The sequence below is a fragment of the Triticum dicoccoides genome, chromosome 3A (assembly GCF_002162155.2).
Source record: "Triticum dicoccoides isolate Atlit2015 ecotype Zavitan chromosome 3A, WEW_v2.0, whole genome shotgun sequence".
Lineage (NCBI taxonomy): Eukaryota > Viridiplantae > Streptophyta > Magnoliopsida > Poales > Poaceae > Triticum > Triticum dicoccoides.
Genome location: NC_041384.1, coordinates 764256052 through 764283024, shown reverse-complemented (window position 1 = coordinate 764283024; position 26973 = coordinate 764256052). Strand labels below are relative to the sequence as shown.

At 44.2% G+C, this 26973-nt stretch overlaps 2 protein-coding genes and 2 pseudogenes across 3 annotated transcripts; 2 read left to right on the top strand and 2 right to left on the bottom strand.

The window, feature by feature from the left end:
* The first annotated feature begins 353 nt into the window (after positions 1 to 353).
* On the top strand, positions 354 to 6054 carry LOC119270805 (vacuolar fusion protein MON1 homolog). Of its 2 annotated transcripts, XM_037552861.1 has the most exons (15): positions 354 to 805; positions 1084 to 1163; positions 1272 to 1343; positions 1441 to 1480; positions 1637 to 1738; positions 1860 to 1981; positions 2075 to 2207; positions 3268 to 3359; positions 3435 to 3516; positions 3718 to 3782; positions 3903 to 4190; positions 4269 to 4360; positions 5468 to 5532; positions 5633 to 5724; positions 5820 to 6054. In XM_037552861.1, the coding sequence occupies exons 1-15, from the start codon at positions 395 to 397 to the stop codon at positions 5848 to 5850; spliced, it is 1767 nt and encodes a 588-aa protein (XP_037408758.1). In that variant the 5' UTR covers positions 354 to 394; the 3' UTR covers positions 5851 to 6054. The 2 variants fall into 2 exon arrangements, with proteins under 2 accessions (XP_037408758.1, XP_037408759.1); XM_037552862.1 differs by having other exon boundaries at positions 5633 to 5936.
* Positions 6055 to 6168: 114 nt separating this feature from the next.
* LOC119270806 lies at positions 6169 to 7208 on the bottom strand. Its single transcript, XM_037552863.1, has 2 exons — positions 6931 to 7208; positions 6169 to 6767 (listed from the first exon to the last, which is right to left on the bottom strand). Exons 1-2 carry the CDS (start codon positions 7036 to 7038, stop codon positions 6216 to 6218), a joined length of 660 nt encoding a protein of 219 aa, XP_037408760.1. The 5' UTR covers positions 7039 to 7208; the 3' UTR covers positions 6169 to 6215.
* Positions 7209 to 10284: 3076 nt separating this feature from the next.
* On the bottom strand, positions 10285 to 12867 carry LOC119273732 (annotated as a pseudogene).
* Positions 12868 to 15036: 2169 nt separating this feature from the next.
* LOC119273343 lies at positions 15037 to 25929 on the top strand (annotated as a pseudogene).
* Positions 25930 to 26973: the final 1044 nt, after the last annotated feature.

Genomic DNA, 26973 nt, shown 5'->3' with positions numbered 1-26973 from the left:
CCCGTAGCGATGGCTCCACGACTAAGTCCTTTTACAAGGACATCTGCCATGACAAACCCACGACAGCAGCCGAGCTGGAGGAGGTTGAGGAGCAATGCAGGATGAAGAGGATGGGAGATTCCACAAGGAGTTGACTGTAGTTTTCTTTTTCTTTTTAGAATTTCTTGTAATATTGATGTCTGATTAATTTCGGTTGAATTTAACTAACAACAGTGAACTTAACAATTACCAAATCTAACATTGAGGAACTCACAATTACCAACCCAGTAACTAGTAACTACGAGTCGGTCAAGTCAAACCAACCGGTCCGGTTAACCCGACGACCGGTGATAGATCGATCTCCTCCTCCCCTCTCCCTCTCCCCCACTAGTCCGTCCCACTCTCCTCCGCGGCCATGGATCCGGCCCCCGATCCGCCCGCCGCCGACGAGGCCCTGGCGGCGCTGTCCCTCCGCGGCGCCGACCTGCCGGCGGACTTCGCCTCCGCCGGCGGCGGCCACGAGATCGCCGAGGAGGAGGACGAGGACGACGAGGGGTACGTGACGGCCGCGTCCAGGGGCGGGAGCAGCACGGCCGCGTCCCGGCGGAGGGAGGAGTTCGAGGGGCTCGAGGAGGAGGAGGAGGACGCCTACGGCGACGCCGGCCCGCCCAGCCCCAGCAGCAGCGGCTACGCCGGCGAGCGGGGCAGCAGCGTCGCCTCCAGCGCCGGCGCCGGCGGCGGCATCGAGGAGGCCGAGCCCGACCCCGCCCCACCCCTCGCCCCCGGCGCCGAGGACTGGGCCCGCGGCAAGAAGCACGCCGACGAGGTCCTTCTCCTCTTCTTGTTTCTTGAGCTACTTCAATCATCTAATCATGGATCAGTCTTCCCTCAATACATATCCATGCTCACTCGTGAATGTATTTATGGATCTAAAAACTACCAAACCTGCAGTACCTAATTTCCAAACTTCCGTTTTCTACTACCTTTTCGGTGACCTTGGTGGCATTCAAGCCAAGTTTGCACGCGCCGCAGTAGCTGCTACTGCTGGAGGTGTAGGTGTTTGTGTGATCTCAGCCTGAATGTGTTTCATCCATGATGTTCCAGGATGATGGTTCAGCTTCATGGAGGAAGAGAAAGAAGCATTTCTTCATTCTAAGCAACTCCGGCAAGCCGATATACTCTAGGTAAAATCACTTAGGAATCGGAATTAGTGATAGAGTTTATCAAGAATTGCTGCACTTTCTCAGGTAAAACCATAACATCACATTTCCTTCGTCTGGTTCAACTTCTAGGTATGGAGATGAGCACAGGTTAGCTGGGTTTTCTGCTACACTGCAAGCGATTGTTTCTTTTGTGGAGAACAGGTATGCTTTTCCGCCTTTCCTGATTGCAATGATTAGTGTCCTTAACCCTTTCCTGTGGCTGTACTGAATTTTCTTGGTGTTGTTTCTTCTTATCCAGTGGTGATCATATCAAATTTGTGAGAGCTGGAAAACATCAGGTCAGATGGCCTTCCATGTCCAAAATTTACTCTGTTCTTGTAATCTTACTTCAGGATAATGCATCATGCGCCTGAACAATCAGACACCACTAACATGGGCATTTCACTGGAAATCCCTTTGATGTATTCTAAGTTGATTTTACGCTGTTCTTTCAGATAGTTTTCCTTGTCAAAGGTCCCATATATTTAGTTTGTATAAGTTGCACTGAAGAGACGTTTGAAGGATTGAGGGGCCAACTAGAGCTCATGTATGGTCAGGTGCTTCCACTGTTGCATTCATCTTAACACATTTGAATTTCTTGCATTTTTATTGTAATTATTATACAGTCTTGCGTTTCCATTCTTATGCTGATTTCTGTCTGAAAACACAAATTTGCAGATGTTGCTTATATTGACAAAGTCGGTCAATAGGTGCTTTGAGAAGAATCCTAAATTTGACATGGCACCACTTCTAGGTGGCACAGATGCGGTTTTCCTATGTCTTATACGCGCATTCAGCTGGTTAGCTTGTTTCCTTTTTCTTTCTATGGATTCCCATCTTAATACATTTTGGACTTTAGTGTTTAGTTGAAATCTTATTGAACCATTCTACAGGAATCCTGCTACATTTCTTCATGCATACACATGCCTTCCCCTTGCCCAATCAACAAGACAGGCTGCTAGCGCAGTTTTGCAGGACATTGCTGATTCGGGAGTTCTGTTTGCACTGTTGATGTGTGATCACAAGGTTTGTCCAATTTGCTGCCATGACTTCCATTTTCATACTAACCCCATTTGACATTTTCATCTTACTGTACTGAAGTCATGCTTATTTTGTAAGATGTAACATTTTTCATATTATAGTTACTTCTGAAAACTCTTTAGGTGCCACTTGCACTTTCCAGAGCTTCATATAACATGGGTATAAAACTTTATTGTCAGTCTGTCAGTCAGTTACGTCTTTTACCATATGTCCATATCCAAAGTGGGATTCCACATTTCTGAGAACTTCTGTAGAAATCTTTTTTTAGAGTTAATGGCCTTCCGCGAATAGTCTACGGGTTTTTGTGCTCTGTAGCTTGCCAAAGGGTGCCAGTACCATTTAAGGCACCAAACTTTATCCATATCAAATATTCCACTTGTGGTTGCTAGTGTTTGGAGACATTTAACGCAAATCATTTATTTTCTTTAGTCCTCTATTTGTCTGTGAGAGCTACATTTTTTTGTTAATTTCAGGTTTGTCCAATTTCCTGTCAAAACTTCCATTGTGCTACTTAGTTCATTTGACTCTTTAATCAAAGTGTCCTGGAATCCTGCTTATGTGCTAAAATGTAACACATTTCTTATTATAGTTACATTTTAGATTCCACTTGACCTTTCTAAAGGTTCATACAACAGTATCATAAATCTTACTTTGTCGTCAGTCAATTAGTTTGTCTTCCACCATATCCAAGTTGATATGCCACATTTCTTTGAATTCTGTAGAAATATTGCCATTTTTATTCTTTGGTATCAGATGTTTTCGATCTCTTCAGTAGACTCAACGACTTCTGTGTTCTGTAGCTTGACGAACGGTACCAATACCAATATGGATTGCTCTCATGCTAATGTTAGTTATTATGTGCTTCTAGTTCTAGCCAATTTTGCGTCTGCCATCCCATCACGAGAAACAGAACTTTGGCCATTGCCAAATATTACACTTATGATTGCAACTTTGCAAGTCTATGGAGATGGATACATAAATCTTATATTTTTGTTAGTCCTCTGTGTTCATGTTTCTGAGAGCTATGATCTTGGTTAATTTTCAGGTTATTAGTCTTGTGGGAGCACAAAAGGCAACTTTGCATCCTGATGATATATTACTACTTGCAAATTTCATATTGTCCTCCGAATCTTTTAGGTAATCATCACATACTATCTGAAATGAAAAACCTTGACCTACAAGCATCTTACAAGATTTGTCTGTTTAACGCAGGACTTCGGAGTCTTTTTCACCCATATGCTTGCCAAGATACAATCCTATGGCCTTCCTATACGCTTATGTTCATTTTTTTGATGTGAGTAAAATAGGTGCATCTGAATATGCATGTTCACTTAAGTGTGCCGGCAATATCCTCATTATGAGAATTATGATGCATGTCTTACGACACAGATGCAGACTTGTAGAAGTTTATATGCACTGCTGATTAAATTTTATTTATTAGTTTCGGTTTGAGAAAGTCATTTTATTATATGAACTAATCTTTTCTCTATGGCAGGAAAATACTTACTTGACTCTTCTTACTCCGAGATCAGATGCCTTCTTTGATTTGAAAGATTCAAGGTGAGGTACACATTAAACTGTGTAACACTTAGTTAAAGTATCACAAGATAATGAGTGAATGCTGCCTAATATAATATGTATTGGAACTGAGACAACTACTCTTTTGTCAACGATGTCTAGGGCCCGCATTCAGGATGTTCTATTGAAATCAAATGTCCTTCTCGAAGTCCAAAGGTCTTTACATGAGAATGTTCTGCGTGTTGAAGATGTCCCCATTGATCCTACTTCTCAATCTACATCAGCTCCTGCACAGTCTTCTCAAGGCCTAAATTCCCAACCATTGTCTTCTGATGAGGCAATTGGTGGACCAGCTGGACTTTGGCATTTTATATACAAAAGTGTCTACCTTGACCAGTATGTATCGTCTGAGTTTGCCTTGCCCATAAGAAATCCCAAGCAACAGAAGAGGTATTGAATATTGATGACAGTACATTATTTACTTCTGTATTAGTGAACTGTCTTTGAGAGAATATCTGATGTGTGCAGATTGTACAAGGCTTATCAAAAGGTTTATGCTTCCATGCATGATAAAGCAACTGGTCCGCACAAAACTCAATTCAGAAGAACTGAGGATTATGGTGAGTTACACAGGCGCTCCACAACTTACTTCCTTGTGTTTAGAATTTTGATTGGATTGTTTCTGTTAGTTGATTCCCCGAGTTATACTTCTTGTTATATAATGTGTTGGTAAGCAACTATAGAAATATGCAAATCGTTCTCAGTGTATTTTGCTGCTTTGATAGCCAATTAGCCACATATGCTATTGGGATCATTTGTCTGGAAACAAAGGGATGTATAAACTGAATTTGCAGAATAATGAAGACAGATTTGATCAAGCTCCACTCATGTCCATAACTCTGATATATGCTAGTGTCTGGGGGTATATTTGAACTAGAAACTACTCCCTCCGTTCCACAATGTAGTGTGTATAGATTTTTTGAAAAGTCAAGCTTTATAAACTTTGACCAAGTTTGTAGAGAAAAATATATACATCTAGAATACCAAATACGTATTCTTAGATACATCACATGACGTGCTTTCATATTTTATATATTTGATATTGTAGATATAAATAATTTTCTCTATAAAATTGGTAAAATTTTGTGAAGTTTGACTTTTCAGAAAATTTATATGCACTACATTATGGCCATTTGATGACATCTTCAACCTTCGAGAGAGATGAAGCTATTACCTTTTATTCTAGTTGCTACATGATTCTAAGACGCACATTTTTCTCATTCACATGATGTGATTGTGCGATCTCAACTTCTGCAAGCAAAGCTATTTAACGAAGCTCTGTTCTGAAACCATGAGGCATATAGTATGCAGGGAATTAATATCTTGTATCTTTTCTGTAAGACCAGTTTTTGAATGTTTACAAATACAGGCACATGTGCAGTATGCTGTTCTATTTTATGTTGAATTGGAAACACTTAATTCAAACACCTAAAACCATTCAGTAGTACCATCCGTTCTGCTCACAGACACATACCCATACTCCCATAGGGATATGAGCTGCTAGCTGTTATGGGCACCAGATATGTCTCTACTTGCTGCAGTCGTGGTTCTGTGTCATTGATGTCCTAGGGGTTTTCTCGAATTTTACTAGCTCAAGTGTGATGCTATTTCCTATTTGCCTATGTGTGCCACAGTTACTTTGTTACATAATTTCCCTTTCGTTGCAGTTATGTTGAGCTGGATAACCCAGGATTTTGAGCTGTATGCAGCCTTCAGCCCACTGGCCGACAAGGTTGGCATCTGCCACAAACAGTTCAGCAATACTATCAATCCGTTATTTATCACCGTGTAATAACCTGTTGGATCTTACTTTGAGCACACGCATTTTGCAGACCCAAGCGATCAAGATATGCAACAGAGTATGCCAGTGGATCAGGGATTTAGAGGACAGAGTGTTCATATACGGAGAAAGCACCATTGCCTGGTGATATTTTGTCTTGTATGTAAATTCATGTACTTTTTCTTTTGCCTCTTCCGTCGAATGATTTCATGATTCATGTACTTATCATACCGACACAGGCAATACCATCACTGTTGGGGAGATGTATGAGGTTTGTCTCTGTAACATTCACAAATGTGGTCTGTTTTATTCATGATGATCATTTTTCAAGACAAGTTCAAGCCAATAATTGGTTTTCCATCTGCATCTCGTCGATGGGATCGGGTGCCATTTCTCATTTATGCGGCCTGTAACCTCCTAATTCCCCATGGAATCCAGATTTACATCATGTATATGGGTTTGAAGAAACTGTTTCTTTTCTTTTCTTCTGTATGTTCAATCAATTCAGAAAAAGTTCAGTCTACAAAGATTACAAAACTTTTCATGGTAGCTGTCACCTTGATTTCCGCCTGAGATAAGTCTGAAAATACATGAATTCCGAAGTATCGTCGACGAGTAGAAAATGAGAAGAGCCGCTACCATGGCCCCCAACCCATGGGAGCACGAGAGCCTGAAGGCGCCGATATGACGGGGCTGGGGATTGGCTGCACAGGTGGCGGGTTGCGCCACTGCGGCACTGGCCCTGCCACCAGCAGGTTCTCCAGGAGAGGCCCTGCCTCCATTACCGCCTGCAGCAGCTGCCCCCTTTGTGGCAATGGCCTCTTGGCCGCCAGCTGCTCGAGCACCGCCGCGGTCCTGTTGTCATCGATGGCAACTGGCGCGCTCCTGATATCTATGGCGATGGCTGTGCTCCTGTCAACGGCGGTGCTGGCCTCGAGCAAGGCGGCCGGCGGGGAGAAGGTTGGGACGCTGGCGCCTGAGTCGCAGCTGCTTGACGTTGTCGCGGCCAGCAGCAGGTGCTGCCGGAGCTGGTCAAGGTGCTGCTGGAGCTGGTCGCGCTCCTCGGCCGTGCGGCGCACGAGCTCCACCAGGGCGGCGATGCTCTGCTCCTTGCGGCGCACCTCCTCCTTGGCCGCCTCCAGCTCCGCCGTGGCCGCGGCCAGCCTCCGCCTCACCTCCTCCACGATCTGCATGGCACGCCACGGGGACAAAGATTAAACGAAAGGACCCAATGGAAGATCACCAAAGGGCTTCAACGTCTGCTCAAGATCTACAGACGATCTCACTAGAGTGTCAATCAACAACCATTAGAGAAGAAGGCGGAGAGAAGAATTAAGATGGCCGGCGAACCTCTTGGTCTGGGTAAGAAGTAGATTGGAGATCCGGCGGGAGCAGCGGCGTCGGCGGCCAGAGGGAGAAGTCGCCGAGCCCGAGCGGCAGCTCTTGGTCCATGGCCATTGATCTCTCCCTTCCTTTGGGATTAGGATGCCTGCCTTGTGGCAAAAGAAGAAGGCATGGTGAGTAATAATAAAAAGGCAGCCGTAGAGGGAGATGGATAGGAAGGGAGGACAGATGGTGTACAGCCAGCGCCACGAGTCAATGTGGTTTTTCCTCCCTTCCATACACGGCGGCCGTGTTTCCATTCCCGAATGCAAACATTTGGAATGTGCCATCACGCCTTCCTATTATCTCCTCTATAGACGAGAAACACGAGATATAGCAGTAAAATAAATTGCATGGTGAAAGCTATTAGTATTTAATAATTAATTAATTACATTACAGTAAAAACGGAATGAGATTATGAGAAGATGCTGGTTGGCTGGCGGAAGGAAGAAAGGACCGTCCTCGCCGTTACTCTTTCCGTCTTCCCTTTTGCCCTTTTCACCTTTGTGTCTCCTTCCTTTCCTCGTGTTGGGCCCTCCCACGTACGCAAACCACGTACTCTCTCCTTTGACCGTCCCGCACGCGTACGTGCGTTAGGCCCGACCACGTACGTACCCTGGAGCAAACTTTGCGTGCTTGCCGGCCGTCCGTCACGCCGTCAACCGACACAAAACTACCCAATGCAGTACGCACGAGCTGATCAAAAAGTTACGCGGACACAGTACAAAACAAGAACGGAGACGCCGCAAGTTGTGTATAGGTACGCACGAACGGACGGTGCAGCACACCAACTTCTCCCAAAGAGGCTTTGTCAAGCTCGAAGAAGTGAATGCCAGTCTCAATATGTCTCGTCCGCCGATGTTGCACCGGGTTGACTGTTATGTAAACAGCAGAGACCCTGCAACAACCGACGACGGGCTGATGAAGCTCCTGCAACAACTGGCAACTAAGATAGTATCAAATATCCCCGAGAAAAACACAAAAACCGGTGGTAGAACGTCCAGTGTCGGGGCATCAGAATACGCTAGGAGTGTGGAAGGTGAGGATGGGTAAATGTGTAGCCCAAGATCCACAGTGCCCTTAAGGTAGCTAAGGATGAGTTTGACAAGATCCACACTGTGGAAGGTGAGAGGAACGCGGAGCGTGCATGAGCAAGGTATTGGTTATACTACAACAAACAGTACAACACGTACGGTAGAGAAACAGAGGCACTTTCTACAAGGCAATAAAAAAGTGCCTCAGATTACCTCCCTTTAAAGGCCCTTGTTAGCCGGCACTTATGAGGAACGCCTCCAAAATATGCTTAATTGCTGGCATTCTGAGAAAGTGCAGCAATATGTAATAGCTTACGGGGCGTTTTGTAAAACACCACTTGAGATTTAGAGGCATTTTGAGAAAACTCTGTAATATCAAAGCGTAGGGGGCATTTCAAAAATTGCCAGCATGCAGCTTTGAAGGCATTCTAGAGGAAAACGCCTCGAAAGCTCGTTTAAAATTTTCAGTTAACCCCCTGTTGTAACAAATATGTCCTGTGAGGCCTTCCACTCGGGCGGCCAGATGGACACGTACACTATACAAATAAACTTCCTTTTTTTCAAACTTCCTTGACAACTACTCCCTCCGTTCCGAATTACTTGTCTTGGATTTGTCTAGATACGGATTTATCTAGACTCATTTTAGTGCTAGATACCTCCGTTCCGAATTACTTGTCTTGGATTTGTCTAGATACGGATGTATCTAGACTCATTTTAGTGCTAGATACCTCCGTTCCGAATTATTTGTCTTGGATTTGTCTAGATACGGATGTATCTAGACTCATTTTAGTGCTAGATACCTCCGTTCCGAATTACTTGTCTTGGATTTGTCTATATACGGATGTATCTAGACTCATTTTAGTGCTAGATACCTCCGTATCTAGACAAATTTAAGACAAGTAATTCGGAACGGAGGGAGTAAGTAGGAACCGATGGTATTGCTTGTTGGCAAAGTCGTCTTCAGGTAAACCCGACGTCCCTAGTTCGAGTCATGCTGCTCGTTTTTTGTTTTTAATTACGCGAGTCACTCCTAGTTCGAGTAGCCATTTATTTAGTCCCATACCGATCGACTACCGAGGTAAACTTTAACTGGTTTAAAAGAGGAGCCGCATATTTTGTTATAAAAATTCCTAAGCGGTAACAGTTTGTGGAGTTGATTTTTTTTTTTGAGACAAATTTGTTTGTGGAGTTGATGAACTGTGCTGTTTGTGATTGATTGATGATTGATGATGATGGGCCTTGGGCCCGACGGATCTATAGTGGCCAGAGAATACCATAGCATACGAGAGCTAGCTACGAGAGCTAGCTAGCTGGGGCAGGATGAATTTGTATCTCAAGTGGGGACTTTACGCAGCGTTTACCGGAAACGCCCGCAAAGCGCCGGAGCTTTGGAGGCGCTTTCAAAATGCCGCAGAACGCCAGACCTATGGAGAAACGCCACAAAAGATATACGAAGGCGTTTTAGCAAAATCGGTTTTGCTAATGAATTTTTGGATAACTAATTTACACTGAAACACGTTTGGGTTTGGAAAGGATAAAACTGGCTTGTACATTTCCTTATTTGGGTAGGAGGATACCGATTCACTTCTCCTCCCCTTGCCTTCTCTCTCTTACTTTCCCCAATTTTGGCCATTGATGACGACTTCCCAAAAGCTTCGACTCCAGCCGCTCCAGCCTGTGATTCCTCTTCCGTCGTTCGTCCTCACCGCCAGACACCGGCGCCCTCCTCCCGTCGGGACGGCCTCGACGACTCCGCGCGCGGAGGCTTTCCCTGGTCGCCTAGGCCGACTCTGCTCGGCGAGATCTGCTCCTCGAGCTCATCCCGTAGGTCCGCCGCCCCTGGGCGACCTCCCTCATCGGCCTTGCACAGGCTTTGCTCGGGGAGAGGTTCTTCTCAAGCTCATCCCAGATGTACGCCGCCCCTTGATGCTGGCCGTCCAGTAGCATCCGCACATGGAAGTTCAGATCTCAAAAGAGTGCTCGACGCCGCCCACCCTGATAGCGGCCATGTCGGGGCTGGAGGTCAAGCGTGAGGACTATGATTCGGCGGAGCAGGTAAACATTTCTTCTTTGTTTGCATTTCAAGGTCGAATTATTTGAGCTGGGAGCCATTTTTCTTATGGAATGACAAATTTATTGCACACAGTTGTACATAAAATAATTTAGCATTACTATCATCTTATAATACAGAACGGGAAGTTTTGGAACCTATAAATTGATGAAAAATTGTAACAATTATTATTGTAATGAATCTATAAATAAAATTTAAAAAATAATATTGTAATGCTCAATCATCTTCTGGTTGTTGAGCGAAACGCTGTTGATGATTACTCCACAACTGTCGAGCAATGCCTGCACGAACTCTCTCACCAGCAGCTCGTTCATCTTCTCTTGCTTGCCCTCTAACTTGCTGATCACCATGGTCAACATGTTGTTGTGCTTCCCCATGCTCATAAAGCTCGAACAACTCATCATGATGATTAACCTTCCGGATGAAGTTGTGGATAATACAACAAGCCATAACAATTTTGACTTGTGTTTTATATGGATAAGGAATTCCTCCTTTCCTACTTAAAATTGGAAAGCGAGCTTTTAGAACACCAAAAGTTCGCTCAACAACATTTCGTAGTTGTGCGTGCAGATGATTGAACATATCTTTCTCAGTAGTATATCGTCTATTACTTCCACGGAAAGAAGCAATATGATAACGATCTCCACGGTACGGGGCAATAAATTTTGGAGTATTTGCATATCCAGAATCAACAAGATAAAATTTACCTGCACGTAAGGTTTGATAGCACGGTCAGAATCTTTATGTAATAAGATTAATCAATATATAGTTCATATATTTGAACTTTTACCTTCGGGAACAAGAAAACCCCCACTAGTAACAGCCCATCTTAGAACTGCTTGATCTGACGCAGAACCTTCCCATCCAGCAGCGACATATGCGAATGTCATGTCAAATGACACTGCTGCCATTACATTTTGAGAGGGGTAACCATGCCTATTTCTATAAGGAGTTTGCTTATCTAGCCTGATTTTTGCCTCAATGTGTGTCCCATCAATTGCTCCTAGGCAATTCTGTTGGGATTTTTGTTAGTCAAACAATGAAGTTTAAGTTTCCATGACATAGTATTTAATCATATTTAAAAGTAACATGTGTTTGCGATAGGAAAATACCTTGAAATATGGGTAGAACCTTGCATCACCCAATATTTTCGCTGGGATTTCATTCCTTGGATCTGTTATGCAAACATCACGCAACCCATTTATGGCATCTAAAACAATGTTGAAGTGTCGGCTGATTGGTTCACTAGAATGCTGATATCTATCTTGGATGACACAGTTCCTAACATTGTGACCAATGGTATGTAGAAACATGAGTAGTTGTTCGTCCACTGTCATTCGCTTTGTATCCTTCAGTAAGCCTCTCTCACACAAAGCATCTCGCAGCAAGTAGAATATGTGCTTCTCAAGACGAATTTGTTCGTAAAATCTAACTGGATGTCCCCCTAGCAACTCTTTTGTTTTCTGGGCACCAGTTAATATGGAGGTGTTACGAAGTGTTTTGAATAACCTTGTGAACAACACATCACGAAACATGGACACTGCAGAAATGTTATTAATAAGAACTTGCTCGGAATCAAAAAATTCATCATCTGGCACATACAAACTGTTCATGGTTCCCTGCACAGTGTACACTATTGATTGTATCATCTCAGAATAATATTTTATAAGATATATAAAATAGTTGGAAATGAACTTTCTCAAACTGAAAGTACAGTTGATTGTTGCAACACAAACTGACAGAAAAAGCAATGGAAATTGTTCTCTAAATACATAAAACGACAATTACTGAAATCAAATAATGCTGTATTACAAAATAACTAAGGATCAAGAATCCAAAGCTTTCGAGTTTCTTCATCCATCTCAATGAAAATGGTGTGTTTGTCACCATCTGTAAATGCTTTTACTACTTTCAGTTTTGTGCTAGCATCGAGGCTACCCATACTATTTAGTACTGACATGCATGATTTAACCGAGTAAGTGTCATTTTGTTCTGCTGTTTTTTTCTTTGCTTCAACAATGCTGAGTGATGCATCTGCAAGACGATCAATTGCTGTTATGGCATCATCAGCTGTACTTTTTTGTCCTCTTGTAGTTTCTTTTGATCCACTTCCAGGGAATTTCCTTTTTTCTGGCTCAATGGCTGTCGACTTCTTAGTGAACACACCAGGGGAGCCATTGTTTTCATCAGACTCGATTTCATGTACTTCAACATCCTTATTGAGATCAATTTGAGATGATTTAGTTGTGCATGAACCATCTTTCCCTTTGCTAGATACAGCACCAACTCCAGATGCCGTTGAACTAGCACATATTTGTTGAAGATCTTCCCAACTAGGCCACACCTTTTCTCGATATTCTTGGAGTGACTTATCCTTCTGCAAGTTGTTAATTTTTTTATTAATAAATATAATATACCAATTTTATATGAATCCTACTCGCACAAACTTAACTCAATTAGTTCCTCCCAAGTTTCTTCTGAAGCTTTTATCATTTCGTCATCGTCGTCCCAACCAAATCCAGTCAGTTTAAGAAGTCTATCCATGGCAGCATAGCAACTCCTGTAGTACTTATGGCGATTTTTCAGTTGTTGTAATTCAAGTTTGTCTACTCTTGAATCACTGAATTGTTTTAAGATATCACGCCATGCTTTCTTTGTGTAACCTGTTCCTTCTTTCCCTCCGTGTAAAGTTTGATCTTTCATTATAGTGAGAAGTATTTTGTCCTCCGAAGATTTCCATACATGCCTCTTTTTATCTGGGTTTTATTTCCTATTTTTGTGGTCCTTCTGATCATCCATATTTATCTACAAGAAAATAAAAAATTTAAATGAGTATGTGATTGACAAACTTAATTTCTCTTGACATTTCAAAACCTCCAATTTAAAGTTGTACTTACAACAAGCCATATTGCAAAGTGAGTTATTTGGTTGAGAAGAACACTATTAAGTGGAAGAAATGAACATGATAATAATATTTCAACTGCATTCATGTGATCTCTTGGCGTGAATTCTTCTGATTGCAGTAGACCAATGGGGGTCTAGGACTGAGCTAATCTTTAATGTTTTACCTATGACAACACTTACTACTAATTGTTTGATTTCTACGTGTATTCCTATGTTCTTTTCACAATGCAGGTCGACAAAGGAACTGATGGCTTGTATTTCAGTGATCTACTGTTGGCTTACCATTTATTTTTATAGAGGTAAAGCTGCATGTGCATGTTGAATTTAAATTTGAGGGCCCCTTATATCCAGGAGTACACGATTGGCCTACATACTAGACTATGATACATGTGTATACAATTTAGACTACAGCACAAACATACATACTTATATCGCACAGTTCAGATTGGCCTACTGCCTATTAATACCATATAAATATATAATTAGAGTTAGCGTGCCATTTACTCTTTTTTCATATCTGGCGTTTACCTGGTTTCCATGTACAGCAGCAAGTAACTAGTGTAGTGGGTTTCTTTTATAATCAAACAGAGATGTGTTTCCAATTTGAGAGAGGAGGGGACAAATTGCCAAGTTGGTGGTTCTAGTTTCATCTACGAATTGGCTATCTCAGATTACCGGAGTTTTTTTCTTTCTGCAAAATGAGCTTCATTACCAAAAAATGAATCGATGAACAATACCATGAATTTGTAGATCTACAACTTATACGTACGAATTTGTTGATTAGGATGATTGATCGATGAACATTACCATGAACTCTGTACATCTACAACTCATATGGACCAATTTGTTGATCAAGATGATTGATCGATGAACAATACCATGAAATTTGTACATCTACAACTTATATGGACTAATTTGTTGATCTGGATGATTGATCAATGGACAATATCATGAAATATGTACATCGACTACAACTTATATTGACAGGATGATTGATCTTACCAGGGTCGTGCAACTTGATTGAAGATGGGAAGATGATGAGAACCGCCTGATGAAGAAGCCGCTGAGAACCAGCGCCAGCGTCTCCCAGCCAGCGCATGTGAATGGAATTGACGGCCAGCCAGTTTTATTAGCGATGGGGCCTGTATATAAGCAATGAAAAAGGCGCGAGGGCGAGCAGCAAAACGCAGAATTGGCGCCAGAAAAGTTGTTGAGAAGCGAGCGGGCGGGAAAAAGTTGTTGCGATCACGCATATAGCAACCGCGTTTGTGGAAAAACGCCTATAAGCTCGTTTTTCTATAAGCCCGAAATCTTGGGTTGTACAGTTCCAAGTTTCCTATAAACATGGATTTGTTATAGTAGCCAAACGAGGTTTTGTTCGGTTGAACCGTTTTCCTGGTTTATAGAGTACGGATTCTATATATACCTTCTATCCAAACAACTCCTTAGTGGCATTTTAGAACGCCTTCGAACAGCGGACGCGCTGTAGTGAAATTGTATGGTTATCTATCAAATCGCCGTCTCAGATGGATAGTTTAGCAGGGGAGTCAATGGGCATGCGAACGCAGTCAGACATACTGCACCGCTCGATAATATCCAAGGCATATTGCCGCTGAGATAGATGAAGGTCGGGGGAAGAACGAATGACGGCAATGCCTAGGAAGTGAGAAAGAGCGCCGAGGTCGGTCATAGAAAATTCCTGACCTAGAAGAGAGATAACGATAGTTCAGAAAAGAGGGGAAGAAGCCGTGAGAATAATATGGTCTACATAAACAAGAAGATAGACGGTGTGGCTTGTGGATTCATAGAGACAATGTGAGTTATTGCATTTGGACGCGACAAACCCTGGAGGCAGCGAAGCCAGCAAAGCGGGTGAACCATGCGCAAGGAGACAGCCGTGAGACGGGGCGACGGCAATAAACAGTCTCAGTAAGTTTACCATGGAGAACAGGCTGTCTGTGTGCTTTGGGAGGCCCTAGGCGAACTCGGCGACATGGACCCTAACTTTCAATCATACATCTTTAGATTAAAATTTGACTATAATAATTCAACTGACTCATAGATATGCATAAAGCTTATGACCGGGTTGAATGTCCTTTTCTCAAGGAGATTATGCTCAAACTTGGATTTCGTGAGGTGTGGGTAAATTTTATTATGGAGTGTGTCTCTACTGTTGAGTATCGTATTCGGTTTAATGCGGAGGAAAGTGAAAGTTTTAAACCTACTAGGGGTCTAAGGCAAGGAGACCCGCTGTCTCCTTACCTGCTCCTGTTATGCACGGAGGGTCTCACAGCTTTACTAACACATGCGGAAGAAAATGGGAATATTTCAGGAGTAAAGGTTTGCAGAGATGCCCCATCTATCACGAACCTTCTTTTTGCTGATGACTCTTTAATCCTTATGAAAGCAAATTTGCAAAGTGAGGAAACTTTAAAATCAGTTCTAGATTCGTATTGCGCAGCTTCAGGGCAGATGGTCAGTGTCGACAAATCCAACATCTTTTTTAGTCCTAATACGGGAGTGGACACTAGAGAACAAATGTGTACAATTCTCAATATAATGAATGAGGCCTTGAATGACAAATATTTAGGACTGCCGGCCAATGTGGGTTTAGATAAAACCGATTGTTTTCAATACTTAATCGATCGTATTGTTCAGAGAATTAGTGGTTGGAAGGAAAAACTTATGTCAGCTGGAGGAAAGGAGATCTTACTTAAAGATGTTATTCAAGCTATTCCCACCTATGCAATGTCGGTCTTTAAAATTCCAAAAAAAATTGCAAAGGAATTATTGACGCGATGGCGCATTTCTGGTGGGAGATGAGGACAACCAAAGGAGGATGCATTGGATGGCTTGGTGGAAAATGTGTGTACCCAAGAACCAAGGGGGAATGGGTTTTCGGGATATCCATTGTTTCAATTTGGCTATGCTTGCTAAACAGGCTTGGCGTCTTATCGAGAATCCGGATTCTCTATGTGCTATTATTTTGAGAGTCAAATACTATCCTGATGGTGACTTGTTGAACATTGACCTGAAGAAGGGTTCTTCCTTCACCTGGCAAAGTATTATGGCGGGTGTGAGCTCCCTGAAGCGTGGTCATATTTGGTGAGTGGGAAATGGGCAGAATATTGACATTTGAGAGGACGCATGGATTTCGAATTGTGCAAACCGTAAAATTGTTACCCCTAAGGGAGGCCAGTTGTTATGGAAGGTAGAAGATTTGATTGATCCAATCCTAAATAGTGTTGGGGAACATAGCAGAATTTTAAAATTTTCTACGCATCACCAAGATCAATCTATGGAGTCATCTAGCAACGAGGAAGAGAGGAGTGCATCTACATACCCTTGTAGATCGCGCGCGGAAGCGTTCAAGAGAACGGGGTTGATGGAGTCGTACTCGACGTTATCCAAATCACCGATGACCAAGTGCCGAGCGGACAGCACCTCCGCGTTCAACACACGTACAATTGGTAAGATGTCTCCTCCAACTTGATCCAGCAAGGGGGAAAGAGAGGTTGATGAAGATCCAGCAGCACGACGGCGTGGTGTTGGATGCAGCAGGATCCCGGCAGGGTTTCGCCAAGCGCAAGCGGGGAGGAGAGGTGTTACGGAGGGAGAGGGAGGCGCCAAGAGCAAAGGTGCGGCTGCCCTCCCTCCCCCCTCTTTATATAGGGGCCTTGGGGGGTGCCGGCCCTAGGGAGATGGATCTCCAAGGGGGCGGCGGCCAAGGGGTGGCTTCCCCCCCAAGCCCAGTGGGGGGCACCCCCACCCCTAGGGTTTCCCAACCCTAGGCGCAGGGGAGGCCCAAGGGGGGGGGGGGGTGGGCGCACCAGCCCACTAGGGGCTGGTTCCCCTCCCAATTCAGCCCATGGGGCCCTCCAGGATAGGTGGCCCCACCTGGTGGACCCCTGAGACCCTTCCGGTGGTCCCGGTACAATACCGGCGACCCCCGAAACCTTCCCGATGGCCGAAACTAGACTTCCTATATATAAATCTTTACCTCCGGACCATTCCGGAACTCCTCGTGACATCCGGGATCTCATCTGCGACTCCGAACAACTTTCGGGTTACTGCATACTAATATCTCTACAACCCTAGCGTCACTGAACCTTAAGTGTGTAGACCCTACGGGTTCGGGAGACATGCAGACATGTCCAAGACGCCTCTCCGGTCAATAACCAACAGCGGGATCTGGATACCCATGTTGGCTCCCACATGCTCCACGATGATCTCATCGGATGAACCACGATGTCGAGGATTCAATCAATCCGTATACAATTCCCTTTGTCAATCGGTATGTTACTTGCCCGAGACTCGATCGTTGGTATCCCAATACCTCGTTCAATCTCGTTACCGGCAAGTCACTTTACTCGTGCCGTAATGCATGATCCCGTGATCAAATACTTGGTCACATTGAGCTCATTATGATGATGCATTACCGAGTGGGCCCAGAGATACCTCTCCATCATACGGAGTGACAAATCCCAGTCTCGATTCGTGCCAACCCAACAGACACTTTCGGAGATACCTGTAGTGTACCTTTATAGTCACCCAGTTACGTTGTGACGTTTGGCACACCCAAGGCACTCCTACGGTATCCGGGAGTTGCACAATCTCATGGTCTAAGGAAATGATACTTGACATTCGGAAAAGCTACAACAAACGAACTACACGATCTTTGAGCTATGCTTAGGATTGGGTCTTGTCCATCACATCATTCTCCTAATGATGTGATCCCGTTATCAATGAAATCCAATGTTCATTGTCAGGAAACCATGACTATCTTTTGATCAACGAGCTAGTCAACTAGAGGCTCACTAGGGACGTGTTGTGGTCTATGTATTCACACATGTATTACGATTTCCGGATAACACAATTATAGCATGAACAATAGACAATTATCATGAACAAAGAAATATAATAATAACCATTTTATTATTGCCTCTAGGGCATATTTCCAACAGTCTCCCACTTGCACTAGAGTCAATAGTCTAGTTACATTGTGATGAATCGAACACCCATGCAGTTCTGGTGTTGATCATGTTTTGCTCTAGGGAGAGGTTTAGTCAACGGATCTGCCACATTCAGGTCCGTATGTACTTTACAAATCTCTATGTCTCCATTTTGAACATTTTCACGAATGGAGTTGAAGCGACGCTTGATATGCCTGGTCTTCCTATGAAACCTAGGCTCCTTGGCAAGGGCAATAGCTCCAGTGTTGTCACAGAAGAGAGTCATCGAGCCCGATGCATTGTGTATGACTCCTAGGTCGATAATGAACTCCTTCACCCAGACTGCTTCTTGTGCTGCCTCCGAGGCCGCCATGTACTTCGCTTCACATGTAGATCCCGCCACAAGCTTTGCTTGCAACTGCACCAGCTTACTGCCCCACCATTCAAAATATACACGTATCCGGTTTGTGACTTAGAGTCATCCAGATCTGTGTTGAAGCTAGCATCGACGTAACCCTTTACGACGAGCTCTTCGTCACCTCCATAAACGAGAAACATATCCTTAGTCCTTTTCAGGCACTTCAGGATATTCTTGACCGCTGTCCAGTGTTCCATGCCGGGATTACTTTGGTACCTTCCTACCAAACTTACGGCAAGGTTTACATCAGGTCTGGTACACAGCATAGCATACATGATAGACCCTATGGCCGAGGCATAGGGGACGACACTCATCTTTTCTCTATCTTCTGCCGTGGTCGGGCATTGAGCCGTGCTCAATCTCGTACCTTGCAATACAGGCAAGAACCCCTTCTTTGACTGTTCCATTTTGAACTTCTTCAATATCTTGTCAAGGTACGTACTCTGTGAAAGACCAATGAGGCGTCTCGATCTATATCTATAGATCTTGATGCCTAATATATAAGCAGCTTCTCCAAGGTCGTTCATTGAAAAACACTTGTTCAAGTAGGCCTTTATGCTTTCCAAGAATTCTATATCATTTCCCATCAACAGTATGTCATCCACATACAATATGAGAAATGCTACAGAGCTCCCACTCACTTTCTTGTAAATGCAGGCTTCTCCATAAGTCTGCGTAAATCCAAATGCTTTGATCATCTCATCAAAACGAATGTTCCAACTCTGAGATGCTTGCACCAGCCCATAAATCGAGCGTTGGAGCTTGCACACCTTGTCAGCATTCTTAGGATCGACAAAACCTTTCGGCTACATCATATACAATTCTTCCTTCAGGAAACCATTAAGGAATGCCGTTTTGACGTCCATTTGCCATATTTCATAATCATAGAATGCGGCAATTGCTAACATGATTCGGACGGACTTCAGCTTCGCTACGGGTGAGAAAGTCTCATCGTAGTCAACCCCTTGAACTTGTCGATAACCCTTAGCGCAAGCCGAGCTTTATAGATGGTTACGTTACCATCCGTGTCTGTCTTCTTCTTAAAGATCTATTTATTTTCTATGGCTCGCCGATCATCGGGCAAGCCAGTCAAAGTCCATACTTCGTTTTCATACATGGATCCTATCTCGGATTTCATGGCTTCCAGCCATTTGTCGGAATCCGGGCCTGCCATCGCTTCTTCATAGTTTGAAGGTTCACCGTTGTCTAACAACATGATTTCCAGGACAGGGTTGCCGTACCACTCTGGTGCAGAACGTGTCCTTGTGGACCTACGAAGTTCAGTAGCAACTTGATCTGAAGTTTCATGATCATCATCATTAACTTCCTCTCTAGTCGGTGTAGGCACCTCAGGAACATTTTCTTGAGCTGCGCCACTTACCGGTTCAAGAGGTAATACCTCATCAAGTTCTACTTTCCTCCCACTTATTTCTTTCAAGCGAAACTCTTTCTCTAGAAAGGACCCATTCTTGGCAACAAAGATCTTGCCTTTGGATCTGAGGTAGAAGGTATACCCAATAGTTTCTTGAGGGTATCCTATGAAGACACATTTTTCCAATTTGGGTTCGAGCTTTTCAGGTTGAAGTTTCTTGACATAAGCATCGCATCCCCAAACTTTTAGAAATGATAGCTTAGGTTTCTTCCCAAACCATAATTCATACGGTGTCGTCTCAACGGATTTTGACGGAGCCCTATTTAAAGTGAATGCGGCAGTCTCTAAAGCATAGCCCCAAAATAATAGCGGTAGATCGGTAAGAGACATCATAGATCGCACCATATCTAATAGAGTGCAATTACGACATTCGGACACACCATTACGCTGAGGTGTTCTAGGCGGCGTGAGTTGTGAAACTATTCCATATTTTCTTAAGTGTGTGACAAATTCGTGACTCAAGTATTCTCCCCCACGATCTGATCGCAAGAACTTGATTTTTCTGTCGCGTTGATTCTCAACCTCGCTCTGAAATTCCTTAAACTTTTCAAAGGTCTCAGACTTGTGTTTCATTAAGTAGACATACCTAGATCTACTCAAGTCATCAGTGAGGGTGAGAACATAACGATAGCCACCGCGAGCCTCAACACTTATTGGACAACACACATCAGTATGTATGATTTCCAATAAGTTGGTTGCTCGCTCCATTGTTCCTGATAACGGAGTCTTGGTCATTTTACCCATGAGGCATGGTACGCACGTGTCAAATGATTCGTAATCAAGAGACTTCAAAAGTCCATCTACATGGAGCTTCTTCATGCGTTTGACACCTATGTGACCAAGGCGGCAGTGCCACAAGTATGTGGGACTATCATTATCAACCTTACATCTTTTGGTATTCACACTATGAATATGTGTAACATTACGCTCGAGATTCATTAAGAATAAACCATTCACCAACGGAGCATGACCATAAAACATATCTCTCATATAAATAGAACAACCATTATTCTCGGATTTAAATGAGTAGCCATCTCGAATTAAATGAGATCCTGATACAATGTTCATGCTCAAAGCTGGCACTAAATAACAATTATTGAGGTTTAAAACTAATCTCGTAGGTAAATGTAGAGGTAGCGTGCCGACGGCGATCACATCGACCTTGGAATCATTCCCGACGCGCATCGTCACCTCGTCCTTCGCCAGTCTCCGTTTATTCCGCAGCTCCTGCTTTGAGTTACAAATGTGAGCAACCGCACCGGTATCAAATACCCAGGAGCTACTACGAGTACTGGTAAGGCACACATCAATTACATGTATATCACATATACCTTTAGTGTTGCCGGCCTTCTTGTCCGCTAAGTATTTGGGGCAGTTCCGCTTCTAGTGACCACTTCCCTTGCAATAAAAACACTCAGTCTCGGGCTTGGGTCCATTCTTTGGCTCCTTCCCGGCAGCTTGCTTACCGGGCGCGGCAACTCCCTTGCCGTCCTTCTTAAAGTTCTTCTTACCCTTGCCTTTCTTGAACTTAGTGGTTTTATTCACCATCAACACTTGATGTTCCTTTTTGATTTCCACCTCTGCTGATTTCAGCATTGAATATACCTCAGAAATGGTCTTTTCCATCCCCTGCATATTGAAGTTTATCACAAAACTCTTGTAGCTCGGTGGAAGCGACTGAAGGATTCTGTCAATGACCGCGTCATCCGGGAGATTAACTCCCAGCTGAGTCAAGCGGTTATGCAACCCAGACATTTTGAGTATGTGCTCACTGACAGAACTATTTTCCTCCATCTTACAGCTGAAGAACTTGTCGGAGACTTCATATCTCTCGACCCGGGCATGAGCTTGGAAAACCATTTTCAGCTCTTCGAACATCTCATATGCTCCGTGTCTCTCAAAACGCTTTTGGAGCCCCGGTTCTAAGCTGTAAAGCATGCCGCACTGAACGAGGGAGTAATCATCAGCACGTGACTGCCAAGCGTTCATAACGTCTTGGTTCTCTGGGACAGGTGCGTCACCTAGCGGTGCTTCTAGGACATAATCTTTCTTGGCAGCTATGAGGATGATCCTCAGGTTTCGGACCCAGTCCGTATAGTTGCTGCCATCATCTTTCAGCTTGGTTTTCTCTAGGAACGCGTTGAAGTTGAGGACAACGTGGGCCATTTGATCTACAAGACATATTGTAAAGATTTTAGACTAAGTTCATGATAATTAAGTTCATCTAATCAAATTATTCAATAAACTCCCACTCAGATAGACATCCCTCTAGTCATCTAAGTGAAACATGATCCGAGTCAACTAGGCCGTGTCCAATCATCACGTGAGACGGACTAGTCAACATCGGTGAACATCTTCATGTTGATCGTATCTTCTATATGACTCATGCTCGACCTTTCGGTCTTCTGTGTTCCGAGGCCATGTCTGTACATGCTAGGCTCGTCAAGTCAACCTAAGTGTATTGCGTGTGTAAATCTGGCTTACACCCATTGTATTCGAACGTTAGAATCTATTCACACCCGATCATCACATGGTGCTTCGAAACAATGAACCTTCGCAACGGTGCACGGTTAGGGGGAACACTTTCTTGAAATTATTACGAGGGGTCATCTTATTTAAGCTACCATCATTCTAAGCAAATAAGATGTAAAACATGATAAACATCACATGCAATCAAATAGTGACATGATATGGCCAATATCATTTTCTCCTTTTGATCTCCATCTTCGGGGCTCCATGATCATCGTTGTCACCGGCATGACACCATAATCTCCATCATCATGATCTCCATCATCGTGTCTTCTTGAAGTTGTCCCATCATCTATTACTTCTACTACTATGGCTAACGCTTTAGCAATAAAGTAAAGTAATTACATGACATTTATGTTGACACGTAGGTCATAAATAAATAAAGACAACTCCTATGGCTCCTGCTGGTTGTCATACTCATCGACATGCAAGTCGTGATTCCTATTACAAGAACATGATCATCTCATACATCACATATATCATTCATCACATCCTTTGGCCATATCACATCACAAAACACTTGCTGCAAAAATAAGTTAGACGTCCTCTAATTGTTGTTGCAAGTTTTTACGTGGCCGCTATAGGTTTCTAGAAAGAACGTTTCTTACCTACGCCAAAACCACAACGTGAGTTGCCAATTTCTATTTACCCTTCATAAGGACCCTGTTCATCGAATCCGATCCGACAAAAGTGGGAGAGACAGACACCCGCTAGCCATCTTATGCAACTAGTGCATGTCATTCGGTGGAACCAGTCTCACGTAAGCGTACGTGTAAGGTCGGTCCGGGCCGCTTCATCCCACAATGCCGCTGAATCAAGATAAGACTAGTAACGGCAAGATAATTGACAATATCTACGCCCACAACTCCTTTGTGTTCTACTCATGCATAGAAACTACGCATAGACCTAGCTCATGATGCCACTGTTGGGGAACGTAACAGAATTTTAAAATTTTCTACGCATCACCAAGATCAATCTATGGAGTCATCTAGCAACGAGGGAGAGAGGAGTGCATCTACATACCCTAGTAGATCGCGCGCGGAAGCGTTCAAGAGAACGGGGTTGATAGAGTCGTACTCGACGTGATCCAAATCACCGATGACCAAGTGCCGAACGGACGGCACCTCCGCGTTCAACACACGTACGGTTGGGAAGACGTCTCCTCCAACTTGATCCAGCAAGGGGAAAGGAGAGGTTGATGAAGATCCAGTAGCACGACAGCGTGGTGGTGGATGCAGCAGGATCCCGGCAGGGCTTCGCCAAGCGCAAGCGGGGAGGAGAGGTGTTACGGAGGGAGAGGGAGGCGCCAAGAGCAAAGGTGCGGCTGCCCTCCCTCCCCCCTCTTTATATAGGGGCCTTGGGGGGGGGCACCGGCCCTAGGGAGATGGATCTCCAAGGGGGCGGCGGCCAAGGGGTGGCTTCCCCCCAAGCCAAGTGGGGGGCGCCCCCACCCCTAGGGTTTCCCAACCCTAGGCGCAGGGGAGGCCCAAGGGGGGCGCACCAGCCCACTAGGGGCTGGTTCCCCTCCCAATTCAGCCCATGGGGCCCTCCAGGATAGGTGGCCCCACCCGGTGGACCCCCGGGACCCTTCCGGTGGTCCCGGTACAATACCGGCGACCCCCGAAACCTTCCCGATGGCCGAAACTAGACTTCCTATATATAAATCTTTACCTCCGGACCATTCCGGAACTCCTCATGACGTCCGGGATCTCATCCGGGACTCCGAACAACTTTCGGGTTACTGCATACTAATATCTCTACAACCCTAACGTCACCGAACCTTAAGTGTGTAGACCCTACGGGTTCGGGAGACATGCAGACATGACCGAGACGCCTCTCCGGTCAATAACCAACAGCGGGATCTGGATACCCATGTTGGCTCCCACATGCTCCACGGTGATCTCATCGGATGAACCACGATGTCGAGGATTCAATCAATCCGTATACAATTCTGTTTGTCAATCGGTACGTTACTTGCCCGAGACTCGATCGTTGGTATCCCAATACCTTGTTCAATCTCGTTACCGGCAAGTCACTTTACTCGTGCCGTAATGCATGATCCCGTGATCAACTACTTGGTCACATTGAGCTCATTATGATGATGCATTACTGAGTGGGCCCAGAGATACCTCTCCGTCATACAGAGTGACAAATTCCAGTCTCGATTCGTGCCAACCCAACAGACACTTTCGGAGATACCTGTAGTGTACCTTTATAGTCACCCAGTTACATTGTGACGTTTGGCACACCCAAGGCACTCCTACGGTATCCGGGAGTTGCACAATCTCATGGTCTAAGGAAATGATACTTGACATTCAGAAAAGCTACAACAAACGAACTACACGATCTTTGAGATATGCTTAGGATTGGGTCTTGTCCATCACATCATTCTCCTAATGATGTGATCCCGTTATCAATGACATCCAATGTCCATAGTCAGAAAACCATCACTATCTTTTGATCAACGAGCTAGTCAACTAGAGGCTCACTAGGGACGTGTTGTGGTCTATGTATTCACACATGTATTACGATTTCCGGATAACACAATTATAGCATGAACAATAGACAATTATCATGAACAAAGAAATATAATAATAACCATTTTATTATTGCCTCTAGGGCATATTTCCAACAAATAGCTGGGATGAAGATCTTCTTAGACAGACTCTATGGCCTATTGATGTTCAGCGAGTGCTTGCAATCCCGATAGCGCAACATGATATGCCAGATTTCGTAGCTTGGAATTTCACAAAAAATGGGATTTTTCGGTTCGGTCTGCTTATTTTGTGGAATGGGACCACCAATATGGGAACAAGTTACGACATACCAATGGGATGGGACGTACCACGGTCAATCCTATTTGGGCGAGGATTTGGAAACTTGCTTGTCCAGCAAAGGTTAAAATATTTATTTGACGTACACTTCATGGCACTCTTCCGTGTCGTGTTAACTTAGCTAATAGATATGTGAAAGTCTGGCCTAATTGTCTTGCCTGCTCATCTGGGTCAGAAGACACAAAACATCTATTGTTTCTATGTGACAGAGCAAAAGAAGTCTGGAGAAGACTAGGGATGGACGATATTATTGACAGAGCTTGTAAAATAGACTATGCGGGTGAGGCAATCTTGAAATATTTACTTTCATTACCAGATCAGGATCTATGTATTATGGGCATTCGTAATGTGCGTGACATGATTGCCATATCAACTTGGTACTTATGGTGGGAAAGGCGCAAATTGGTACACAATGAGACTACTCAGAATGCACAACAGATATCCATGGGGATACGCGCTCTAACTGCCAATTTTGTTAATGCCTCCTCGCCGAAGGCTTCCATGAAAAGAGGAGGATGGTCTAGCCCCCCGACGGGATTTGTTAAACTTAACGTTGATGCTTCTTTTGACCACAACCTTCTCAGGGGTACGATCGGGGTGGTCGTAAGAGATGACAAAGGTAGGTTCATCGGTGGGGGAAATGGTAAGATTGACTGGTGTGCAGATGTGTTGATGGCTGAAGCTTTGGCGTTAAAATTTGGTCTATCGCTTGCGCAAAGGACGGGTTGCAATCGCATAATTATTAACTCGGACAATATGGAGGTTATCGAGACCATGAACGAAGGAGGATGATCGTCGGGGGCAGCAGCTGCAATTTTTGATGACTATTTTCACTTAGCTTGCGATTTTCCTATTTCTAGATTCGAGCATTGTAATAGAGAAGCAAATAAAGTTGCTCATGAACTTGCCAAGTTAGCTAGATTTTCCTTCATTTCTGATTGGTTCGAGGAACCACATAATGCAATTGTACCAATCCTCATAAATAATGTAATTATTATTTCTAATGAATAAAGGTCGAACTTTCTTTCAAAAAAAAACTGACTCATAGAGATGAGTGTATGATCATTTGTGTCTGTATTGTGTTTAAAAAAAAGAAAAAAAATCTATGTGACCAGAGGTCCAAACAGCAATATGATGCATGCATATATTTGTTCGTTCGTGTGGAAGAATGCACGCTGCTGCCCCCGGCAGGTCCGGTGGTTGCGGTGCTACCCGGATGCGTTACGTCGGTGCTCCAAGTGTTGACTGTCCCGCATGCATGCGTACGTGCAAACGACGTGACACGTAATAGTACGTACATACTCTCTCCTTGGACCGTGTCGCACGCGTACGTGCAGTTGGGCCCGACCACGTAAACATCGACGTACGTACAGCCGCGCGGCTTGTCTGTAGCACGCAAAGTTTCATCAGCATATAATACGCGGAGAGAATGCTGGCTGGTACTCCCTAGGCCTGCCCAGCAGCACGCCACACCCGACGACCGTTCTTACCGGCATTGGTGGACTGTATTTGCTGCCGTTGTAGCACCCTTATGTCCACACCGCCCTCTCTCCTCCGCCGCTGCCAACACCACTCCAAGCTCGGCTACCTCGCTCGCCTCCATGTCGACATGTCTGCTGCCTGGTTAAGAAGAGATGCGGGGTTCTTCACTCTACCGGCTTCTTCCGTCATGCCCGCAAGGTGTTTCATGTTTCTCCCACAAGGTACAAATGGATAGTGGCTATGAGTACTTTTCAACAACTTCGTTTGCGATTTGGATGATCCTCGTCCGACGATGAGGAAATTGTGATTGCTACTTTGGTCATCCATGACCATATTAGGCCTTCTTTGGTTCAT